General features: G+C 38.6%; 1 protein-coding gene and 1 pseudogene across 4 annotated transcripts in view; one reads left to right on the forward strand and one right to left on the reverse strand.

Moving 5' to 3' along the window:
* LOC110216498 (protein SEC13 homolog pseudogene) overlaps window positions 1–20,214 on the reverse strand; it is a 45,158-nt pseudogene extending 24,944 nt beyond the window's left edge.
* HACE1 (HECT domain and ankyrin repeat containing E3 ubiquitin protein ligase 1) overlaps window positions 20,107–25,971 on the forward strand; it is a 90,666-nt gene continuing 84,801 nt past the window's right edge. Inside the window, exons 1-2 of one of the 4 annotated variants that reach the window (XR_013486971.1) lie at window positions 20,107–20,389; window positions 25,788–25,842. Coding sequence is in view for 3 of the 4 variants with exons in the window: in XM_020998312.2 (XP_020853971.1) it covers window positions 20,314–20,389; window positions 25,788–25,842 (131 nt within the window). In the remaining variant the exon portion in view is untranslated. The remainder of the gene's footprint in view (window positions 20,390–25,787; window positions 25,843–25,971) is intronic. The other 3 variants (XM_020998312.2, XM_020998314.2, XM_078155223.1) reach the window with 3 other exon arrangements.

The raw sequence follows: 25,971 nt of genomic DNA on the forward strand, positions 1-25,971 counted from the left end.
TTAGAGTACAACTTTGTAGCTATTTTGTGGTCAAGGCCAAAAGATTCTAAGAGTCTTAGCACCCTAATGGCTTTAGAAGGTGCAGCAGAATTAACAGCTGGTAGAAGTTGGGGAGTTGCCTCACAGCCTAGTAGTTTTGTTAATACTTGAGTCGATCATAACATGCCTAATACTTCTATATGATAGGCTTGAGGCCAAGATGGCGGCATGAAAGCAGTGACCTGCTTGAGCTCCTCCCCAAACCCCTCCAAATACCCATAAAAAAAATGGTTCTAAACAAATTCTAAAGCAGCAGAACCCACAAAGAGACAGAGCAAAACAAATTTCCAGCCCAAGACAGACTGGATGGTTGATTGGAAAGGCTCATCGCGCCAGGCTGGGAGCGCAGCACAGCGTGGTGTGGGCGCGCTGGCCGCAGGGAACCTGGAGCAAGCCTCAGAGGACTGAATCACGGGCAGCTGTGGCAGTTTCCAGACTCCTCAATCCACTAACGCCAAAGACAACTTAGAAGGTCAGTGGGAAAAGTCTGTTTTTGCAGTGAGAGAACAGCTAGGTCAGAGCCAGTTCCAGAGCACAGAGAGCAGAGCGCAGTGTGCCCGTGGGGTGGCTGCGTCCTGAGCTTCTGGCCCACAGACTGAGGGGGAATCAAGTGGCTGATCAGAGGGGGACTGCAGGGAACTCTTTGCCAGTGCTGAGGCAGGAATCTCCTGCTTTGCCCGTGCTTGGATCTGGGTCACAGTTCTGGGTGGCGGTCCTGGGGTGAGGAGGAGCGCTGGCGCCGTGGAGCTTGTAGTGGCCTTGAAGAGGAACCCCTCCTCACAGTTCAAGAGAGAAAAGACTGCTTGTGGCTGGTCACTCAAAGACCAGAGCTCAGGCCAGGAAAAGAGTAAACACCTCAACCCTTATCATACCACCTTGGAAGAACTGAAAATTTACAGGTGCCTAGAAGTATCTCTGAAAACAGCTATACAAACCCCCGAAGCTAGGGACAGTACATTCTCCACATTGGAAGCAGACTTTTACCTTAACAAAGAGTTTAAAACTCAAGTAATTGGCTGGGATCATGAGCAAACCTCGCAAAAAGAGTCAGACTGTATTATCTTACTTTGGTGACAAAGAAGATCAAAACATACAACCAGAAGAAGACGAGAAAGTCAAAGCTCCTACATCCAAAGCCTCTAAGAAAAATATGAATCAGTCCCAGGATTTGGAAGAGCTCAAAAGGGATTTTGAGAAGCAAGTAAGAGAAGTAGAGGAAAAACTGGGAAGAGAAATGAAAATGATGCAAGAAAATCATGAAAAACAAGTCAACAGCTTGCTAAAGGAGACCCAAAAAAATAGTGAAGAAAATAACACCTTAGAAAATAGCCTAACCCAAATGGCAAAAGAGGTCCAAAAAGCCAATGAGGAGAAGAATGCCCTAAAAAGAAAAATTGGCCAAATGGAAAAGGAAGTCCAAAAGATTACTGAAGAAAATACTTCCTTAAAAATTAGAATAGAGCAATTGGAAGATAGTGACTTTATGAGAAATCACAACACAGTAGAACAAATCCAAAAGAATGAAAAATTAGAAAATGATGTGAAATATCTCATTGGAAAAACAACTGACCTGGAAAATAGATCCAGGAGAGACAATTTAAAAAATATTGGACTATCTGAAAGCCATAATCAAAAAAAAAGCCTAGACTTCTTCTATATGATAACTCTTCAAAAATTGAAGACTGCTCTTGTACCTTTTCTCTTCTTTAGGCTAAACAACTCCAGTTCCAACAACTCATCCTTCTCTGTCATAGTCTCTAGGCTTGTAACCAACTTGGTTGCTTTATTCTGAATGCGCTTTATCTTCTCTATGTCCTTTCTAGACCATAACATCCAGAAAACGAATGTAGCAGTCTAGATATGTTCTAACAAAAGCAGGCTACGCTTGGCCTGTCAGCCTCTTTTTTTTTTTTGGAATAGTGTTAATCTCTTAATACAGCTAACATTAGCCTTTTGGGCTGTCATGTCACACAGTGGATTCGTATTGTTTGTAGTCTATTAGAACCCTCAGGTATTTTTTCACAGTACTTGTTTATCCATGATTCCTCTGTCCTATACTCTGACTCTATCCGAAACTCAAGTGTAGAATATTATAACCTGCCCTGTTAAGTTTCATCTGTAATATTCAAATCATTATTCTAGCCTATCAAGATGATGTTTTTGAATCCTGATTTTTTTTATCTAAAGTAGAAGCTGTCCCTTCCAACTCCATGTAGTCTGTAAATCTGATAAGCATGCATTCATCTTTCTTGTTAATAAACTTTTCAAATGGAACAGAGCCAAGAACAGACACTTGAGACAATCTAAAAGAAACCTTTCTTCTAATTTACACTGCTGCTTTAATGACTAGTCCTGGGACATGGATTATTATTATTATTATTATTATTATTACATCAATGGCTATAATTTAAAATAAATATTTTATGTAGTATATATTTTATTTTTAGTTCACTCGTGTTTACATGTTCATGTTTAGTAGTTTTTTCAGTCATGCCTGACTGTTCGTGACCCTATTTGGGGTTTTCTTGGCAAAGATACCAGAGTGGTTTGTCATTTCATTCTCCAGCTCATCTTACAGATGAGGAACTGAGGCAAAAAAGGTTAAGTCGCTTGGCCAGGGAAACAAAGCTAAGGTCAGATTTGAACTCAGGAAGATGTGCTTTCAGGCCCAACATTCTATCTACTGTGCTATCTAACTGCCTAACAAAGTACATAATCATACTTTGCCTTTTGCATAATGTGTTTTCTATACATATACATATGCAAAAGTAAGTATGTTTTCATGAAAAGCATGTGTGTGTGTGTGTGTGTGTGTGTGTTTGTATGTAGCAAGCTGAGATGACACAATAGGCCATAGAACACCACTATTCAAGGTTCATCACATTTTAAAAAAAGAGTTTAGTTCAGTTTTATAGGGAGATAGAGATAGGGGTTAGAGCTGTAATTTCACTGGCATAACTATAAGGATCTACAATATGGGAAAACTCCTTTGACTAATGTAGGTCAGCACCATGCTTGCAGTTTATAGTCTCATAGAGCTATTGATAATTTAAGTGACTTGCCCAGGGTCACAGAGACAGTTTATGTCAGGAGTGGAACTTGAGCCCAGGTTTTTCTAGCTGGCTCTCTATCCACTATATCGTGTGACTTCTTGGTCAAATTGCAGGATAGCTAAAATTGAAGTTATACCTAAATACCTAGATATGGCCCAATTTTAAATGTGTTATACAATTTTATAACAATGTTGACATCCCAGCTAACTCAAATAATGGTTAAAGATTTTCCACCTACAAACAAGTTATTCATATATTTTTCCCTCTTAAGAAGAGTGGCAACAGTCAAATGAAAAACACCTGTAATAAGGAATTACTTGCCAGAATTACTTATAAGAATGTTGTATATTCAGAACCAGTTTAGGATTAAGTACAGGATTAAGATTTTATGTCATATTACTTTTTTAAAAAATCATTCCCACTAAAAGTTGCTGTGAGAGTGGCTTATCATAATCTGAAAGAAGAAGCTATCCACATATAAGTTTAAGGCCAGATGGAGGGGCAGAGATAGAAATAGAAACATGAAAAGAAAGAATTACACTAGTTCCACAAAACATAATTAGCAAACCTCATTGTGTTAGATGACTAAATAGTCTGCTAAAGCATGTTAGCGTCTCTTCTAGGCCTGGAAATAGTTGTATAACATGGACTTTTTGGCTCTATTTTCTCTGAGGACCAACCCTGTCACATTCCCCTACTCTAATACTCCCTCCACCCTCACCTTACCACCAATTTTTTGATGCCCTTAAAGGGTTAAGGATTTTTTTTTTTGCCAACAGCTCAAGCCTCCCTGGATTGAGTTCATTTTTAAGGGCAGTTGACTAGGACTTTGGGGCAACTCGGTAGCCCAGTGGATAGAATGCCAGCCTTTGAGTCAGGAAGACCTGAGTGCAAGTTTGAACTCAGACACTTACTAGCTGTGTGACCCCGGGCAAGCTGTTTGCCTTAGTTCCTCAAATGTAAAATGGAAAACCACTACTGTGACTTTGCCAAGAAAACCCCAAATGGGGTCATGAAGAATAGGACATGACTGAAAAATGACTGAACAACAACTGACTAGTACTTCAGTTCTATTTACCTACTTAAAATCAAATTAGTTTTTTCAAAGGAATATTTCTTTAATGACATAGGAAGAACAATCATACAAACATTTCCCCTAATGTCTTAGTAGTATTACTGCCCCCTCCACCTTTAGTCTCTAGGGAGCAAAGTAGTATTAGATTCATAGCTTAGCTCAGTTCCTACACAGTATTAGCTCCATCAAGTTCAAGTCCAAAGCCCTGTTGAGCTAGTTTCCTGACTCTTGCTCCCTAGGGCTTCCCTACTTGACTCCTGGTTCCCTATGGCTTGAGTTCCTAGCCTGGAGATGCCACTCTCTACATCTATAATAGAAAAAGACAAAGGAAAAGGCCAGAACTGCAGGCCTATTTCTCCAGGGCCTGGTGCTTTTTTGTCTTATCTTGATGATGTTTTGTGGTTTCAATTTTGTTTCTCTCCTTCAGTCTTCAGAATTTCTATTTTTTGTGTTCTTGGGGGAATTATTAATTTGTTGAATTAATTGGGGTTTTTTTTGTTTGCTTGTTTTCTTGCTTACTTTTAGTTGTTGGCTCAGCAAGGTCTTGGTGGAAAATAGAAGTTAATCAGATCAAGGGCAAAAGTAAACAGTTTAAGGTTGGCTTTCCAAGGAGGGGTGATTTTTAGACTGATCTGAAGAGAAGAAATGTATGAAGATATTTTGAAAAAAACTTTGAGGAATATAGGAGGAGAGTTGAGAAAATTCAGTCTGGATCTATTTTTTCAAAGAAGTAGGAAGTGAGCTTACCTGCCATGACAGTGTGGGGAGGGTATAGTTGGGGGTTTGAGGAGAAAAAAGAAGGTTTGAAATAGTAACTGTGACTAAGGGGATTGGAAATTACTGTCTCACAAATTCAAGGATTGCTGAGCAGCATTTGGGTACTAGGTAAGGCGCTGTATCATAAATAATTAGGAAACGGAGGCATAAATACATTAAATGACATAGCCAGTTGATGGTATAGCCAGGACTAGAAATCAGTTCTCTTGTTTTACATTTCAGTGCTTTTTCCCCTTTGTAGTTTAAAGTATTCAGTATATCACATGTAAATTTCCAGTTAAAATATTATGCACTATTTCAGAAATTCTAACAGAGAAAAGAAACTGCCCAATAGTCTAATGGTTTATATGACAGAAAGGGAAGGTAAAGAAGTAATACAAAAATAAAGGTCTCTGAGGATTATCTGAAAGTTGATACTGTGTAACTCCTTCTATGAATGTAAAAGTTGTTTGTTAAAATGAAGTTTAAAAATTTTTTTTCAAGTGATTTATATGATAGTAGTCAATATGGTCACAACTCAAGCTAAAAAAGTTCAGATAATATCACACCAATATTACTTAAGAATAATCTTAGTTTTGGGGGGCAGTTAGTTGGCGCAGTAGATAAGAGCATTGGCCCTGGAGTCAGGAGGACCTGAGTTCAAATCCAGCTTCAGACATATAACATTCACTAGTTGTGTGGCTCTGCGCAAGTCACTTAACCCTGATTGCCTCACCAAAAAAAAAAATTATAATCTTGGTTTTTTATATTCTTTTTAAAAATTTTTTTTAAAATAATTTATTTATTCTTGGTTTTCAACATTCACTTCCATAAGATTTTGAGTTTTAAATTTTCTCTCTTTCCCTCTTCTCCCCGCTCCCCAAGATGGTATGCAATCTGATATAGGCTCTACTTATACATTCATATTAAGCATATTTTCCCATTAGTTATGTTATAATGAAGAATTAGAACTGATGGGAGGAACCATGAGAATGAAGCAATAAAACAAAATAACAAAAGAAAAGGAGAACAAAAAGTATGCCTCCATTTGCATTCAGACTCCGTAGTTTTTTTTTTTCTGGTTGTGGATAGCATTTTCCACTGTGAGTCTTTTGGAGTTAGATCCTTGTATTGCTGAGAACAGCCAAGTCTATCAAAATCAGTCATCACACAATGTGGCTGTTACTGTGTGTAATGGTCTCCTGGTTCTGCTCATTTCACTCAGCATCAGTTCATATAAGTCTTTTCAGGTTTTTCTGAAGTCTGCCTGCTGATCATTTCTTATAGCACAATAGTATTCCATTACATTCATATACCACAACTTGTTCAGCCATTCCTCAATTGATGGGCATGCCCTCAATTTCCAATTCTTTGCCACCACAAAAAGAGCTACTATAAATATTTTTGTACATGTGGGTCCTTTTCCCATTTTTATGATCTCTTTGGGATACAGACATAGAAGTGGTATTGCTGGGTCAAATGGTATGCACAATTTTATAGCCCTTTGGGCATAGTACCAAATTGCTCTCCAAGAATGGTTGGATCAGTTCACAACTCTACCAACAATGTATTAGTATTCCAATTTTCTCACATCTTCTCCAACATTTATTATTATCCTGATTATCCAGATTGTCATATTAACCAATCTGATAGGTGTGATGTGGTACATCAGAGTTGTTTTGATTTGCATTTCTCTAATCAATAGTGATTTAGAGCATTTTTTTCATATAACTATAGATAGCTTTAATTTTTTCCTCTGAGAATTGCCTGTTCACATCCTTTGACCATTTATCAATTGAGGAATGACTTGTATTCTTGTAAATTTGACTCAGTTCTCTCTATATCTTAGAAATGAGGCCTTTATCAGAGATACTGGTTGTAAAAATTTCCAGTTTTCTGCTTCCCTCCTAATCTTGGATGCATTGGCTTTGTTTGTGCAAAAACTTTTCAATTTAATGTAATCAAAATTATCCATTTTGCATTTTATAATGTTTTCTATCTCTTGTTTGGTCAAAAATTCTTCCCTTCTCCATAGATCTGAAAGGCAAACTATTTCTTGCTCTCCTAGTTTGCTTATAGTATCAGTCTTTATATCTAAATCCTGTACCCATTTTGACTTTATCTTGGTAGAGCGTGTAAGATGTTGGTCTGTGCCCAGTTTCTGCCATACTATTCTCCAGTTTTTCCAGAAGTTTTCAGTGATTTCTTATCTTGTTGGTAGAGTTGTGAACTGATCCAACCATTCTTGGAGAGCAATTTGGTACTATGCCCAAAGGGCTATAAAATTGTGCATACCATTTGACCCAGCAATACCACTTCTATGTCTGTATCCCAAAGAGATCATAAAAATGGGAAAAGGACCCACATGTACAAAAATATTTATAGTAGCTCTTTTTGTGGTGGCAAAGAATTGGAAATTGAGGGGTCTTTGTTGAAATTATTAGCACCTTCAAAGCATAGTTTTAAGTGCCATCTCTTTTAGGAAGACTTTCCTGAGCCTTCTAGTTATTGATGTTCTCCTCCCTTCAACTGAAATTAACATATTTATTCTTTCTTCATGTATTGCATTTACTTTTTTTATGATCATGTTGTTCCCCGCCCACCCCTTCCCAGTAGAATGTAAGCTCCTTGATGATAGGGGCTTTTTTGCTTTTGTCTTTGTATCCCCAGCAGTGAGCACAGTTCCTGGCATATTGTAAGTTAGTAGCAAAAATGCTTCCTGAGTTGACTTGAATTAAAATTAATTTTTATGAAAATAAACTCCATGCATACCTAGGTTAACTACAGTTGACCATGTCTTTACAGGTATACAACTGACTAATACTCATTTCTACTGTGCTTATTGAGTATAAAAGGGCACAAATTCCTCGTGCAAAAATTCCATCTTAAGGTTTCTTCTCAAATAAGTTTTCTGTAATATGTATGTTGGGGCAGCTAGGTGGTGCAGGGGATAGTTCATTGGACCTGAAGTAAGGAAGATCTGAGTTCAAATCTGGCCTCAGATACTTACTAACTGTGTGACCCTGGGTAAGTCATTGTTTGACTCAGTTTCCTCTTTGTCAAAGGAGCTGGAGAAGGAAATGGCAAACCTAGAAAACACTGAATACAATCACAAAGAGTCAGACATGACTGAAATGACTGAACAACAATGAATGCATATGTTAAAAATCAAATTAAGATTCTTTGAAAGATGTGATAACTGAGGTAACCTCAATGATCCTCTGATAAATAGTATCATGGAGACATACACTCACTGTCAGTCACTATCAAAGAGGATGTCTGCCTCAGAATCCAGGTGGAAGAGACATTCTTTGTAGACTGTGAGGTCCTTTTTGACTTTCCTGTTTGTGGATGTTCTGTTAATGATCTCAACATGCCTCCAAACATTCCAGAACTTCTTAAGTGAAGTCTAAAATCACTCAAGAATTCAGTCTATACAAAGGAAAAAACAAGTGGAAGAGTACTCCTTGTCCAGATCATGATATGTTATAGAATAAACAATGTATTGAACTTGGACAGATGAGCAGAAGTTCAGTGATCTGGGCCTGGACTTGAAATGCAGGAGGGAAGGTTTCATTTGGGAAATTGTGTGCTGTTTTCAATGAGTCCAAGCTTCTCCTCCAACAAAAGGCCATTTTTTTAACATCAATATTCTTCTGTTGAAGAAAGATCCTATACATCTGTAAAATACGGACTATTACAGTCTGAAGAATTACGTTGTGTGTCACCCAAATGGCGACAGACCCATGGTGGGCTTGAGCAGTATGCTGCCTATTACTCATAATACTTTAAGTTGATGTCAGGAAAACATTTCTAATAATTCAGGTTGTCTAAAAATAGAATGGAATGTCCTGAGGAGCAATGAATTTCCTTTCCTTGGAAGTCTTTAAGTAGAGGTTGAATGACTACTTATCTGATGTGTTATAGTGAGGACTATTTTTGTTTATGGGTTGGACTAGATGACATCGCAGGTTTCTTCCAACTATCTGATTCTCTGAAAAGAGTAAAAAATGTTTTCAGAAAGTGTGTTACTAGATAGGGAAGTGGGTCAATCAAGTAATAAAAAAGAGATAGCTGATAGTGATGAGGTCTAGAGACTTAGGGGGTGCTGGAACCCCAAAATCACGACATGCAGGTCCTGCATAAAAGAATTAGACCCAAGCCTTCTTTCAGCCAAAGAAGAGGTTTATTAATTGACCATGTTGACCAGACTTTTAAGGAATCTGAGCACCTGTGACCTATTGGCTAAATTGTAAAAATCTGAGCAGCGGCTAGATTATAAGGATCCAAGCGTCTTAATGGAGACAACATGGACCTTATATACAGAAAGACTATGGGAGGGATTTAGGAGTGGCCAAGTAATAGAACTCCAGGGACCTCAACCAAATGGCCAAGGGAGAATGGAGCCTAGATAGGTGGGAAGTGGCCAGGGGCCATAGGGAGTTAAGGCAATAGAGGGCTAGGCTAGGTTAAGGGTAACAGAATTAGGAGGTTGGGTGTAGGCAATTACAAAAGGCCAGTTGATAGGATTATAGCCAATGTGAGACATTTAGCCACCTGGATAAGTCCAGGGTTTTTCCTTTTTGGGGTCCCATCCTCATCACTATGTCTGATTTGTGTAAGTATAAAGACTCCTCTAGGCTTTCCACCCCACTAAATGAACAAGCCCAGGGAAAGCTCAAAACTCTTGAGTCACTCAGCCAGAATAAGACAATCTGTAACAATCCTAAATTCATGCCCTCTTCCTGCCTTGCGTAAATTTGAATATCAATGAGCTACAAATTTTCCAAGAAAATCTCCCTCTCCTGGAACCCAGGATGAATCAGCACCAGTCCCTAGGTCCAGGATCCTCCCTCCCTTCCCCCAATGTCTGGTGCTGCTAAACCTAGGCCTAGAGCAAACCTACATAAACACACCACCTTACTGGTTAAGAATGCCCCATTTTCTCCAGGGCCCCAGAAGGATTCACCTGATTATACCTGGAATTGATCTTTTTTCCACCATGTTCCGTGACTGTCCTTCATCTTTTAAGTATACCCCTTCGATAAAGTTAGTTTACTTTACTATGCTAAAGTGTGTTCCACATTAGAACCCCAAATCTCCCTAAGTCTGCATTAAGAAAGCAAGGGAGTTCTTTCAGAGACCTAATCACACAAAGGCTGTTAGATTATCAATCTTTTAGCAAATCAGAAAGGAAATAAAGACCATAGGATGGAGAATGAGAGGATACACCTATGTGACCCTGTGATCTTTAAAAGTCAGTCCAGTGAGGACAGAAGATGCTTGCAGAGGGGCTCTGCCACTGACAGGACTTGTGGAAGATGCTTCAAGCTGGAGAAAGAAAAGCTATATGGAACTGAGAGAGCAAAAGCTTCTTCTGATAAAGAAGGCTGTTATTGTTGTTTGTCCTTTGTTCTCAACTTCTGGAAGACCATGCTGTGATTTGCAAGTGAATTGGATTTAAGGGAGGGAGAGCTATGCAAGGTCACCAGCCTCACTGTCTCCTCGGGAGTTATCTGGGTCCAGTGGCAAGATATAGATCAGGACAACTGGAGATGGCCCCCAGATAAGGTTGTATAGAAGAAGAGAGAAGAATGTAAGGCAAGTAAGAAGGAGAAGAAAACAATGTAGGTGACTTTGATGAATAAAATATATCAGAGATTAAATTTGGCGAGGAAAAATTTTTGCAAAATGTGGGAGAAATTAAGGAAAATCTGGGGAAAAAAAGATTTACAGGCTCAGACTGGTTTAGATCCTTCTTCAAGTTTTAAGAGAAGCAGAATCAAGTACACATAAGGAGTAAAGAAATTACGAAGATTAAGGAGGATCATAGAGGATTAGGGAGGAGAACCAGAAGGGCTAGAATCAAAAAGGATAAGGAAAAGTTAGTTTGTAAGACAAAACTAGGAAAGGCAAGCATGGAAAGGTTAGTAAGAACATTAATGGGTTAAGCAAAATAATAGAGTGAATTGGTAGGTAGGCAAATTGATGAAATGGACAGGAGATTGAATCAAGACTGAAGGGGAGGTAGGTATGGCTGTAGCTGTGGAACTTTTCAAACGAAAGAATTTAAATGAGGTAGCCAAGTTATTAAGGAAGTGATAATTGGCTGTAAAAAGTTTTAACCAGCTGCTCAGGGTTGAGAGTAAACATCTACTGCTGTGTGGTTTCAAGAAACAAGGCTGTAAATCTCAACAATTATTTGAATGTTCACTGAGTATGTGATGTTTGTATTTCTGCAAGAGTCTTGTTATCTTATCTGTGTTCCAAGTATAGGCTGATCTCCCTCTTAGAGGACAAAGTGAAGGGATTTAAAGAATATCTCTCTATATTCCAAGTTGTTAGGAAGGATGAAGTACTCCTAAAGAAAACAGATGCAAGGATTCGATGGGGAGGTAAAAAGGGATTTGAGATGGAGAATTAAAGATAACTTTTCTTAGGGTGATGGAGCTTGGAAGAATGTTAACTAGAGAAGAAACAGGAAGGGAAAAAAGACGTGCAATTAGAGCTTAAAAACAGATCTGAAGCTCTTTCTGAAAAAAAAAAGAGCTGGATCCTGCTTTTCCTACATTGTTATAATGGAGTGACAGAAGCTATCATGTAAGAAATTATCCACACTGAAAGGCAGAAGAAGAGAACAGTAGTAATTGGTGATCCCCTGCTCAGGGATTCTGGACAGTTTTTTGTCAACTTGATGACAACAGTGAAGAGTTCTGTTGTCTCCCTTAGGGTAAATGTCAAAACATAACAGGGAACTTCACAAGACTTATCAAAATGGATTTCAACTACCAACTTTTGGTTATTTATGTGAGCACAAATTAAAAAAATATTGCTAATGATAGTGATTCTTGGGCAAGAAACTGAAGGAAATAGGGTATATTTGTTTTCCTAGCCACTGAAGGAAATGGATATTGAAGAGAAAAATTAATTTTAGAAGTAAACATTGGGCTGAGAACATAATGTCTATGAATGAGAATTGGATAACTGGATCATGGCTTACAGAAAATGGTTGACAGACTCCTGGTCAGAGACAGAATACATCTAAACAAAGCTGGTAAGAATGTATTTGCCAGGTATCTTGAAATTACAACCAAAAGCTTCAAAAAGATAAGGGGGAGAGAGGAGATTGCCTTTATATATCCCCAAAGTTAGAGACTATAGGGAGTAGTGTCATAGGATGAAGAATAGCAGCTGAGACAATTAGAAATTTATAGGAAATGAAACCCAAGAAAGGAGATAATAGTAAAACCCAGGGCTTCAAGTGGCTGAAAATTTAGGTATTAAAAGGAGAAACCAGAGGTCCTAATTCAAAGTGGCAAATTTGACTTCATAAATAGCATTGAAACTTGGTGGAATGAAACCTTTAATGAGAACAAGGATAAGTATATGAACCACGTGTCCAGCCCATTGGAGTTGTATTCTCTACAGCAGAGTTTGAATGCTTGGCAGTTCAGCTAGAGAAAGTGATGGGGTGCTAATGATGAACCCCCAAAAAGAAAAGACCTGTCTTTGGGACATGGACCCCAAAGCCCCTGAACCCAGATCTCTGGTGTTCTCCTGAGGCACTTGGCTCATCCCAGTCAATAATCCTTAATGCCTAAATCCTAATCCTAAAACTATCCTTTCACTGGGGCTCCCCAGCCACTTAACTCCTTCCATTGTCTGCACCTGGCCCACCCCAGGCTACTTGCCACTCCTTAACCCCCTCCAGATCTTCCTATAGTCTTTCTGTATAAAAGTGTAGATCTTGTCCCCCATTAAATTGCTCAGGTTCTTAAAATCTGGCCAACTTGTATTGATGTCACAAATAGCACAGACTTACTAGGAATCTTGCCCACCCCAATTTAATAAACTTGCTACCTGGACTGAAAGAAGGCTTGAGTGGTTGAATTCTTTCAAAACAGACCAGTACCCCATACCCTTGCTGCCAGGAGCACCTGTGTCCCCAGCTGTGGTATGATGCCGGCAGAGTGTGAAGAGAGAAAGAATCACGGGCCAGGTGAGAGCAGTGAAGAACTAACTCTGTTTATTGATCTGAGGGCTCAGGCTTATATAGTACTGGATCAAGCAATAGTAACATTGTTATTCATGAAAAGTACAAATCTAATTAAGTGATTTCCTTACTTCCTTGTGCCTTGTCTGTTACATTCTTTCCTGCATCCTGTCCTGTACCCCATCCGTTTTCTACCTTCCTGCATCCTGTTCTCAAGAGACAGAACAGGGGGGTGGTGAGCCGACATCCTGAGTTTCACAGCTGTCAGGCTTAGTACAAACTGCAGGTAAGACCCAGGCTGGCCTAAGCCTTCCAACTCCCCAAAGCCGGCCCTCTACACCTTGCATTTCAGGGTTTTAGCACCTGTAGACCACAACAGAAGGACCTCAGTGTTTGGTACATTATCTTGCCAGGTGATCTTTAGAATCTTCCTAAGACAATTCAAATGGAAGCAATTCATTTTCCTGGCACAGCTGGTATACTGTCTACGTGTCAGAGGAATATAACAATGAGATCAGCATAATAGCTCTGTAGACTTTCAGTTTGGTAAGCAGTCTAATACCTCTTCTTTCCCACACTTGCCTTCAGCGCTTCCCATATACTGAGCTAGCTCTGACAACGAATATGTCAACCTCATCATCTATGTGGACATTCCCCAGAAAGTATAATGCCAAGGTAAGCGAATTGATCCATAGCACTCAAAATTTCTCTCGCTGGAACTGATCCTATGGCTGGTGTGGTGCTGGCTGGCGGAGACCTGTGTTTTCTTGGTGTTCATTGTTAGGCCAAAATTAGCAAAAGCAGCAGAGAATCAATCTGTACTTTGTTGCATCTCAGCCTCAGAAGCTGCACTGAGTTACTAACAGAGGAGACTAAAACTGGGCATGGTGTGTGCTCTCACTAGATTCTGGGAAAATAGATTTTAGTGCATTCAAATGAAAGATAAATAAGATCCCATGGACAAATCCCAGAAGGTATAGGAGATATTTGAGAATGAAAATCTCAAGACCCAAAACAAAAGGAAGGGGGAAAAAGCGAAGAGATAAGGAAGGGGGGAGGAAGCATCTATCAAAAAAGACTGATATGGGTACACAGGGAACTCGCCAATCAACTGAGATTTGAAAAAGGAATATTCAGGAGATGGAAGCAAGGCCAGGTAACAGAAGATGAACATGACTATGGCACAATACTGTAAAAATTGTGTGAGGAATGCTCAAACTCAAAATGAACTGAAGCTGGTAAGGGAAGCTAACTGAAGATTGATGAATCAATCAACAAGTATTTATTAAAGATCTACTATGTGCCGACTAATGGGCTAGGGCACTGAGGATACGTGTGCAAAGAATAAAACAATCTCTTTTTGTGTGGAGCTTACATTTTAAAAGGGGAGACAAAAAGCACATTTATATATATATGTATATATGTATATATGTATACACACATATATACATGCATATATATGTATGTATATATGTATGGCATAAGTATAAAGTAATTAAATGCAAAAATATAGATAATTAAATTAGGTCAGCTGTAAAGGAGAACATTAGTAGTTGGGGAGGAATTGGGAAAGGCTCATGAAGAAGATGGTGCTTGAGCTGCATCTTAAAGGAAGAGAGGAATTCTAAGAGGAGGAAATAAGGGAGAGTACTTTTTAGCCAAGGGGAAAAGCCAAAGTAGTGTTAGAGATGGGAGATTAGAATCTGTTGTGTATGAGGAACAAAGAGAGGCCAGTTTGGCTGGTTCAAAGAGTATGGGAGGGGTAATGTTCAATGAAATCTGGAATGATAGGTTGGGTTTAGGGTGTATTGGGCTTTAAGAGCTAAATAGAAGAGTTTATATTTGATCCTAGAGTCAATAGAATCCACTGGAATTGGTTGACTTAACTTGATTTGACTTGCACATGCAGAAATTTTTTTTAGCCACTTGGAGAAGTTATAGCCTGCTGGGAGTGGCTCTGCCTTAGGTAAACACACATTTGCTTTACTGCCCCCTGACCCATGGCCACTTAAGTCCTGTGATTCTGAGTGGTCTGGTGTGAGAAATGAATACATATTCATTTCTCTTATATTTAATAACTAATTATTGTATTAGGACCAAGGTTTTTTCTACTTCCTCATCAAGAAACCAGCCAATATTGGAAATCTCCAGAGATTTACCCAAGCCAAGATCTAATCAGACAGTGTTATAAAGAAGACCCCAGATTCAGTTCCAAAGACGGTGTCTCAAAGACTTTTTATTAAAGAGGTTGAAGTGCAGTCCTTTTAATTCTTGGGAGAAGCAGGAACACCTCCTTGGAAGGGGAGAAATGCATGCCTGAAAGAAGCCAGAGCAAGCTTTACTGTTAGTAATTGCCTAACTCCTCCCTTCTGGATCAGAATTGGTCCTAATCCTTCTGGGTTACAATCTTCCTTATATGCCCCACTCTTAACATACATTATGTGCCTAGAATTGTGTTATCACTTCCCACCCTGGACAAGAAGTTAGCCTGGCTGTGCTGATTTCTTATCTACTTATGTGGAAACTTAACTCTTTCATTTCTCACAGATAGTAAAAGAAATTCTAAGTTTGGGCTATTGGGTGTATTCTCACTAATTGTGTCTGCTGAGACAGGTCTGGGAAAATGTTGATTTTCCCTATTATCAAGACAGATGATATGTAAATTGGTGTCTCTTTGACCAAGACTTGAGTAACCTAAGTGTAGTACCCCAAGATAGCACACTTCTCATTGTGTTAACCAATCAGAGTTGATTAAGCACTCCTCAAGGACACTTACTCTTGCAAGGGCATATAAACTGTGAGCCCACCACCATGAGGGTTCTTTGGTCTAAGAGATACAGCCAAATGACAATCCTTTTATTAATAATGTGCTGGCCTTATTAATAAAATGGTTAAATTACCCAGAAACTATATCTCTCGAACCTTTTTAATCATCACATTGGCATCATTATCCTCGTCATAATCATTATCATTATTTAAGTTTTGAAGGTGCTTTACAAACATCACATTTGATCCTCACATGACTCAGTGAGGTAGTACTGGTCTTCTACTACTAATTATTGCTAGCAATTTCTTTAGCATTTTAAGATTTGTAAGGGGCTTTACATGTTATCTTATTTGATTTTCATACCAACCATAGATACACATAGCTAATAAAATTCCTCAGGGGAGGATTTGAACTTAGTTTTTCCTAGTTCCAAGTCCCCACCTATGGCCACTGGGCACTTAGTTGCGAAGTAGTTACTACTATTAGAACTTGTAGGAAATTGTGCCCGTGTGCATACTGAGAGAGTCCCTCGTTGCTATTTACATTGTAATTATGTTTGATTCAATACTTTTTGCTTTGAATAAATTTGTGATCTAATTTGTTCTGGTAAAATGGAACATTGAATGGGGGGCTTATGAGCTGCATATGCAGCACATACTGATCCAAAGAACACCTTGAACTTGCTTTTTGTGGCCATGTTGAGGGGGTTTACGGGCTTTGATTGTGTAAGCTTAAGCTATAATTATTAGCACAGTGAATGATTTCTGACAATATGAATGAAACTGGGCACAGGGTCATTATCAGAAGGTAAATGGGTGCAGGAAAATAAGTAGAAGAATGCCAAAGATAGATAACAGCTTTCTAAAAGATTGCCTATGGCAATGCTTTCTCTACCCAGGAAGGATGGGGAAATTTTAGTGTTCCTCTGTCCCATAAGTAAGGGTAATACTTTTTTTTTTTCAGGCATTTGGAGTTAAGTGACTTGCCCATGGTCACACAGCTAGTAAGTGTCAAGTGTTTGGTCTGAGGGCAAATTTGAACTCAAGTCCTCCTGACCGTCAGGGCTGGTACTCTACCCACTGTGCCACCTAGCTGCCCCAAGGTTAACACTTTTAATACCACCTTCAGATATCTAAGAGGTTAAATAGGTATTTATGAGCTAGTTTTGGAAACTAGATACTATTTACAACATTGTTTCTATAGGAAAATACATTTTGATTTGAAGCAAGGTTGGAATGGATAAAGAACTGGTATTGGAACAAAGAACTGAATTGAAATATTGCCTCCTACACTGACTAGCCATGGGATTCTGAGCTAGTAGATTTACCTCTCTGAGCTCCAGTTTCTTCAAAACTATTCTAAAACAAGGTTAATAATAGAGCCTACTTTACAAAACTGCTGTGAGGGTTTCATAAAAGCTAATGCATGTGTAATTAGGACCATCCCATGAAGTATATTTAAAGTTCTTTCTGATTCTGGACAGCTGTGCAGGAGCTTTGGGGCCATGCATGACTCAGAGCTGAAGGACTTATACTTTGAGATGATTGAACTGGAAGGTCTGATGACTCAGTAGATATTTAAAAGGGTGGTTCCTACTTTTAAGTCTTTCTTCCCTTCCATCTGTTAATCATGTCAGTGTTGTTTTTAGCAGATTTCCATAAGGGTTTGGCGGAGAGTAGCTTGGCATCTAAGGCATGCCCTGCCCAGATAAGCCTGAACTGGGTTAGGACTGCCTCTTAGTGTTTGTTCTTTCTTGATTTTAGACAAACTATTACCTATCCTTGGATAGATGTGTTAAGGTTTGCAGCCAACTTAGAAAGTTTGAGAGGTTGGAAGTTCCTGGGTACCATTAGTTTGCTGCTGACTGCAAGTAAGTCCTTCCTATTACTTCTGGACTCTTGCTAAAGATAACTACCAACAAGAAGATTGGCTCAAATCATATTGTGTGGGTTTGGACAGTGCAGAGCTGAGATTAAATGGAAAATGCCTAATCAGCAGTCCTGCATGCTACTTTATGTTTTGATGAGATTTGAGCATCTCAAGGGAGTATGAGTTAATAATAATAATGATAATAAATTAAATTGCAGAATCCAGTTTTAAGTTGTTCTGTCAAGTTGTGTCTTTTGTGTCCATTAGCATTTTTGTTGTATGTGTAAGAAATAAATACCTGTCCCATACCTGATTTATGTTGCACAATGAGATTGAGACAGGAACCATAACATAAACTTTAAGTAAATTGTCCCCAGAACGTTGGGATGAGGGTTTACCAAGCTGACTAATGTAAGAAAATGGAACCTAACCCCTTTCACTAGTGACAAGTTTCTATTAGGACTAGTTGTCTGGATTGTTTGCCAGGGTTCAAAGCAGAGTCAGTCAAACCAATAAATATTCATTAAGCATCTACTATGTGCCAGCTATGATGCTAAACACTGGGGAATACAAAAAGAGGCAAAAGATAGTCCCTGCCCTCAAGGAACTTAAAATTTAATGGGGGAGACAGCAAACAAATATGTGCAAACAAGCTATATATATGTATATATATATATGGATAAACAGGAAATAATAGAGGGAAGACTAGAGAATTAAGAGGGGTAGGGAAAGGCTTTCTGTAGAAGTTTTTTTTAATTTTTTATTATTTTTATTTTATTAATTTAATAAATCAAATTTATTTAATTTTAATTGGGAGTTGAAGGAAGCCAGGAGGCAGAGATGAGGAGGAAGAACATTCCAGGAATAGCCAACAGCCAGAAAAACTACCCACATCCAGAGGAGAGATGGAGTATCTCCTTCCTGGAACAGGAGATCAGGGTCACTGAATCAAAACATACCTGGGGGAAGGCAGTGTAAAGTGTAAAGAAGATAGGAAAGTGTTGAAGGACTATGTTATGAATGACTTTGAAGGCCAGAGGATTTTGTACTCCTTCCTCCTTTCCACCTATCGACCTTCTTAGCTTCCTTGAAGTCCAATCTAAAATTCCTCCTTTTACTAGAAGCCTTGCCAAAGGCTCTTAATTCTAGTGTTATCTATTTCTTAATTATTTCCTATTAACCCTGTATGCAACTTGCTTTGTTGTATATTTGTTTGCATGTTGTCTCCTCAATTAGATTATTAGCTCCTTGAGAAGGGGAACTATCTTTCACCTCTTTTTGTATCCCCTGTGCTTCGCACAGTGCCTGGCACATAGTAGACACTTAATGTTCATTGATTGATTCACTACTTGATCCTTGGAGGTGATAAGGAGCCATTGGTTACAGCCTGGGCCTGGAGTCCAGAAAATCTGAGTTCAAGGCATCAGACACTTACTAGCTGTATGACCCTGGGCAAATCATTTATTCTGTTTGCCTTAATCCACTGGAGAAGGAAATGGCAAACTACTCCAGAATCTGTCAAGAAAATCCCATGGACTGTATGGTCCACAGGGTCATGAAGAGTCTGACAAGATTGAACAAGAAAAAGGGTTTAGGGGGGAAAGAGAATTAGTTCGGTTTTGGACATGTTGAGTTTAAGGTATCTACTAGACATTCAGTTTGAAATGTCTGAAAGACATTTGGAGATTCCAGATTTGAGGTCAGCAGAGAGGTTAGGGCAGGATATATGGATATGAGAATCACCAGCATAGAGATGATATTTAAATTCACAGGAGTTGGTGAGATCAACCAAGTGAAGCAGTATGGGGGGAGGGGGGAAGAAGAAAGCATGTAGGACATGCAGTGTTAGAGGCCTTGACTTGGTAGAGAATTCAGCAAAGGAGACTGAGAAATAGCAGGTAGAGGGGCCTCTTTGTGGAGAAGGGAGGAGGTTGAGCGCACCGGGGGTTATCAATAACAGATACGTAGAAGACTTTGCAAACCTTAAAAGATGGCTGGGAAGGAAATAAAAAAAAAATAGAATATTTTGTACTTAACTCGGTTAATTTCTTGTTTGCGAATTTTTATTTAAACACCTAAACAGAAAATTTGTATTCCATGTTATCAATTTGTTTATTTGATTATTAATGGTAATTACCATTAGGATTTTTTTTTTTAACAGCCAAGACCTTTTAATTTTGTAATGAAGAGCACACAGGGATACTATAGTTTGGGGGCTGAGAGTCATGTAGGCTCTTTACAGCAATCCTCACGCCAAGAGCTTAAATACAGTTTGCTAGGACGCCGCAACGATCAATTAAAAATATTACTGTCCAAAACCTAAGAAGGAGAAGGTGGGGCAACGAAAACCCCAGATCTCCTCAGGCTAGAAGCGAGAGCACCTGGAGAAGCTACCTCCTCCAATTTGGGGGTGGGACGACGGGGGCGAGGGATGGGGCTTGTCTCTGGAGCTCACCAAAGAACTACAATTCCCAGAAGGCGGTGCGAACACGGGAGGAAGAGAGGCAGGAAGCGGCGCGAGACGCTGGCCCAGCCGGGTGCCCTCTGCGTTCTCCGTAACCACAGTCGACCTCGGATCGCCGGAGCCGGAGCCGGAGCCGGCGCTGGCGCTGGCGGAGGGGAGGAGGTAGCTGCGGCCGTCGATGTGTTCGGGAGCTCCCATCCTCTCTGGACCGCCATGGGCTTCGCCAGGGATGTAGGGAGCTAGGCTCCGAGGCTGGGCCCTGGCGGCGGGGAGGGAGCGGGGCGCGGCGCCCCGAGGATGGAGAGAGCGATGGAGCAGCTCAACCGCCTGACCCGCTCGCTGCGCCGCGCCCGCACCGTGGAGCTGCCCGAAGGTAGGGGAGCGGAGCGGGGCTGGGGAAGAAGGAGGAGGAGGAGGAGGAGGAGGAGGAGGAGGCCCGTCCGGGGTTGCTGGAGATAACCCTCAAAATTATGCTTTTCCCTATCCTGGAAGGGGCTTTCCAGCTGTCCCTCGTTCGCCTCTCCTCTTGCCACTCGTGAGTCGGGTGAAGTTGTGAGTTTGGCTGAGGGCCGGGTCTGTGATCTCCAGCTGCGGGGGCGTGAGTGATGGGAAGGGGGTGTGTGATGGGCTGCGATGGTGGGAACCAATTTTCTTTTAGTGCTCAGTTAGATTTTTAGGGGTTCTTAGTTTAATCCTCGGCCCATGAATTAAAAAATAATTTTTCTTTGATTACTAATTAGATGCACTGTAATTGGTTTCCATTTTAACTCTGTGCATTTTATTTTAGGCAGTTAAAACTATTGTTCTGAGGAAGTGATCCATAGGCTTCACCGGAGTGCCTCGGGAAATGGCACAAAAAAAGTTAAGAATCCCAGAATTAGAAGTTTGGTGCAGGATTAAACGATCTGGGTTACAGGGGTTTGAGTCCTTTAATTTCACCGTTCTGAACGATGCCTCAGCAGTACTTCCCTCCTGTTGGCAGTCAAAGACCAGATTGCAGATGCACGTTTTTCCCTTGTGTAGGATCTCGTCTGGTTGTATTTCTCTTAAGTTGCTAGTAGGGAGTTGTTTATTTAAGTTGCCTTGCCATTTTGAGAATGCAGAGTGGGTTGGTGCTGGTGATCTCAACTCATTTACATAGAGCTCTCCCCCATACGACCTCTTGAACTAGCTTGCAGGTATCTCCATAATGATGTCTATATATGTGTATGTGTGTGTATATATATATATACACATATATATATGTATATACTCACACACACACATATATATACATACATATATAGTCCCAAATAATTTGATTATAAATGTAAAGATTGTTGTGATTAATTGCTGCGTGCTCAAAACAGCATGTGAATAAACAGTATAGAATTTGTCTGAGACATATTTGGTCTCATTAGAGAATCAGCTTTTGATGACTCTTTAACCACCTCAAGTTACTTACTGAGATGGGATAGTTTGAAGCAACATTTATGCTGCATAAGAGCTAAGAATATAGGTATTTGAATATTTGAATTGGTTTTTGGAATCCATTCTTATTTGATCTGGCAAAGACCTTAGAGTATTATTTCTGGAGAGCAGATTGTTAAGTCGCCCTTGGCACGAATATCATAAAAACAGCCCTCTGAAAAAAAAAGAGGGTGAGGGGAATGGAAAATAATTTTTATTTCTGGAGGACTTTTTAAAAAGTACTTAATATTGTTTGTTTAGGAAAACAGCCCTGTGACTTTTGGTTCATTCAGGGAGATAGTGGAATTTAAAATTTCTATTAAAACGTTTTAGGTGACCATATATAACATTAGTTTATGTAAAAAGTAAAATTATTTTATTAGTGGTGCTAGAGAGTTTTAAAGCATATTTTTATAATTGATATTAGTGATTTGGGAAAAAACCTTATATAAAAATAATCTACTTTCAGAATTGAGGCAAAGGGGATATTTGTGTAAAGAAGGGTGTTCTCATTGTTCATTAATAATTTGCTAGTTGATTGTCAGTTCTTTTGAAACTTCTGGTACAGAAACCAAAAATTTAAATAGCTTCTCATAAAAACAGACTCTTGTTTCCTCTTACTAGTTGCTCTATTACTTTTGGAAATACTATTATCTTCTGAGGACTTAAGAAATCAATTTTAATTATAGAGAAGCCAGTCTGTGATCATATCATGCTGATTTTCCCTCTAATATTTTAAAAATATTTTTCTTAAACTCTTTAGCCTTTACCTTCTGTAACAAAGACTTAGATTAGGGGCTGTGGCAATTATAATAGTCCAGGTCCAGGTTTGCTATCTTATTTTTCATTGTAATCCACTTTCCACAGTACTTGTGCTGTTCTCTGGACACAAAAGGCATTCAGTAAATGTTGATTAAATTGCTTTGAATTCTTTTAAAATGAGTTATTTGAAAATGCCTAGGTATTGCAGTTTCCTTTAAAATTGCTTTTAAGTCATAATTTGTGTAGGAGAAGGGTCTTTCCTGTTGATGATATTGTTTACCAAGATGTGATCTAGTTGACTTGTTAGAGTTTATTTAAAAGTTCAAATTTTCTTTTGGAGTGTGCACGTGAAAGATAAAGAGTGCTGTCGTAGCATCTTTGGATTGAAAAACATTTTTTGAACATGCTGTTTATGGCACTATTTTGATAAGGCTGATAAATGCTGACTATATTTTGGCTTACTTTTAATGCTTTTTTCCCCCCTTTATAAGCATTAGGAAAGATCTTTTGTTAATGCTGAGTACTTTTTTTTAAAGTTAAAAGCAAAGTGGCAAAATCAAAAATACTTTGATATATATAGTAGGGAGGTTTTTTCAAAAACCCAATAAAACTTGTTAAACTGGACTGTGGCCTTAGGTACTTTGGTACATTTGTGATTTAATTGATGTACTTCCTCCAGTGATGCAGATGATAACCTATCCCCAGCTTCCCATCCTGTGTAACTCTTGTCCATGGTCTCCCATAAGTATTTCAGTAGGAATCCATGCAACATGCTAGGGTCCTTCTTTTAAATCTTTTGACATTGTGTAGATACCAATGGACTGCCATTTTATTGCCCTTGCCCTTGCCTCATTACTAACCAGACTCCATTTTTAGTCATGAGTTTCTCTGATGATCCCCTTTATTCCATTTTTTGTGTTAGCTCCTTGTTGGTAAATATGCTGTGGAGTGTTTATGTCCACTGTGCCCCTTTTATGTCCTTTTGGGTAACTGGCAAGTTGAATTCTTTGGCAACTGTTATTCTGAGACTTGCTTTGTTAAAAGAATATTGATCTTAAAAGATGTCCATTTGTTTCAGGGGGGAGTTTATGTTATTAAAAAAAAATAGCACTGCACTCTTTCCCAAAAGCAATGCAGTCCCTTCTTCTCCTTATATTCTATTATGGGTCCAGTTCATTGATCAGCCAAAGTGTCCGTTCAAGATACATATGCTGTTCAAGATACATTTGCTCTATGGATTGTTCGTCCAGTTGCTTAGTGTATCTGAACAGTAGATATTCTTTATCCGCTTCAGTTTTCCTGTATGTTAGTCTGAATTATCTTGAGTCATTATTTCTCCTCTCGTTTAGGAGACTCTATACTGTTCTAGGGTTTGATACAATTTATCAGTCAACATGATATTATTCACAGGCATCATCTTGATCACCTTCTATTTTATGGGTAATCCCTCATCCATTTGCACTCTGGAACGCAGACTCTTAAATGACAGAAGAATCTTTAGCAAGTATATATCTCCCTGTTTTTTTCCTTGCTTGTTAATTATCATCGGAGTGTCATAGGACAAAGTTTTTTTCTGTTATATCTTTCAGGGAATCATATGGGAGATATTTTTTTGAAGGAGACTCTTCAAGGCATTGTTTTGTGCAACTAGATCAAGTGTTTTTTATAGTATTAATATAGTGGATTTATCTATTTTCTAAATTTTTTAGTCAATTGTGTGATAATGAAGATGTGGTCTGATATGAAATACTGCTTTCCTTTTCAAACTTTCATTAAGAATTTCCTTTTTGGGGCAGCTAGAGCTGGTGGATAGAGCACCGGCTGTGGATTCAGGAAGACCTGAGTTCAAATGAGGCCTCAGACACATAACACTTATTATCTGTGTGACCCTGGGCAAGTTACTTAACTCCATTGCCTAACCCCCCCCCCAAAAAAAAAGAATTTTCCTTCTTGTATGCATAGATTATTCCTATAAGGACTTAGTAAAAATGAAAAGGGACATCTGGATTTGTAGTCATGTATTTTTACTCATTTTGGGAGGATAATACGGTACATAATTTCCCCCAAGCATGATATCACTCTCTCTTTCAGATATCTTGAGAATCATTTCCTCACTAGCTGCAAGATCATGTTTCTTTCTTCAGGGTTCTTTGTTTATGTGTGATCTAGTTGAAGTTAGATAGGCTTTGAATACCATTTTTGGAAACATTGCTTTTTGAAGAGAAGCTTAAGTTTTTGGCATCGTAGCCATGTTTCATGGGACTCATGAAATAAAGAAAAGGATAAAACTATCTTAAGTCCTTTGTGGGCATGTTTCATGGGACTCATGAAATAAAGAAAAAGATACAATTATCTTAAGTCCTTTGTGGGCCTTATTACTTCTACAGCTACTCCTCATCCTGGAATGCTTCTCACAGGCACAAGTCCCTTCCTCATTCCTCCCTGGATCTCTGATGTGGATGAAACTGGCTGGTGAGAAACAGAGCTACATATAAGTTTAGATTCTATGTTGGCTTTTGTGCGCAGCTTCTCTGTGGCTGGAATTAGAGCTCTGTCTGTCTTCCTATCCTAATTGGGTTGAAAAATGACTTACTTTGATGTTGTTTTTCCATGAATTTCTTTATCAACATTTAGTCTGGTGTATTTTCTAATTAGTACTCTTTGGACTAGTTGAAGGAAGGATGTGAACTCACTTTTTCCTTGTCCTCTTCCATCTTGGCGTTTTCCAAATTAATTGTATTTTTACAGGAAATGACTAGTTACTAATGTTAGTGTCCTTTCAGAATAATTTGTGTATAGTTCCACCACTAGCTTGTAAGAGCAAAGATCTTAGAATTAGAAGAATACAAATAAGAAGGTGTGATACAGTCGAGGAATCTTCAACCCTACTTGTTTATACAAATTGTTGAGTATTTAAATTGTCAAAATAAATTAATAAAATAGACAGTGACATTGACTGTCACCTTTTCCAGAGGAAGTTCTATATGGTTCTATATGTGTATACATATATATAGGGGGAAAGTATTTTGAAAAATATTGTGTTACACAAATGTGATTTTTTTTAGTAGTTTTTATAAAGCATTTTAAACTAATTTTGTTATAATAGTGTATTCATAAGAACATACTATGTAATTATTTTAGATTTTTAAAAACCTTTAATATCTATAGTTTTGATACCATGTATTATAAAAGATCAAACATTAGTGTGGTCTAACTTGTAAAACTCTTACCTTTATAAATAAACTTAATTTTTAAAGTTTGAAGTAGTATAAATTTGTCAGGTTCTTTTTCCATCAAGTTCCTGAAAGAAAGTCATTTCCAAGATGTTGATTTGAAAACAGATTTGTCTTCTTGCCTTGAGTAGTTAAGATTATTTGATTCTAAAGGCATCTTAATTCTTTCCTTTTAGGAGAACTAGACATTAAATATATCGGACGTCTAGTTATACTGTAAACTAGATTATACCTAGCAGCAGCTTCACATGCCCTTTCTGAAGTTTCTTAATTGTACATGCATAGGTGAGAAAAACTAATTTTTTTTTTAAACTGGTTTTTGCCTAGATAATGAAACTGCTGTCTATACGTTAATGCCAATGGTTATGGCTGACCAGCATAGGTAAGTATTTCTTTTAAAGACTAATACAATTTTTAGGGTTACCTAAATAATCACAAAAAAACTTAGAATTTTAGAGCTAGAAGTGAACATGGAGGCAGTCTAATTCAATGCTTTATTTTACATGTATGA

Source organism: Phascolarctos cinereus, unplaced genomic scaffold, assembly GCF_003287225.1.
Source record: "Phascolarctos cinereus isolate Bilbo 61053 unplaced genomic scaffold, phaCin_HiC Scaffold_5;HRSCAF=322, whole genome shotgun sequence".
NCBI lineage: Eukaryota > Metazoa > Chordata > Mammalia > Diprotodontia > Phascolarctidae > Phascolarctos > Phascolarctos cinereus.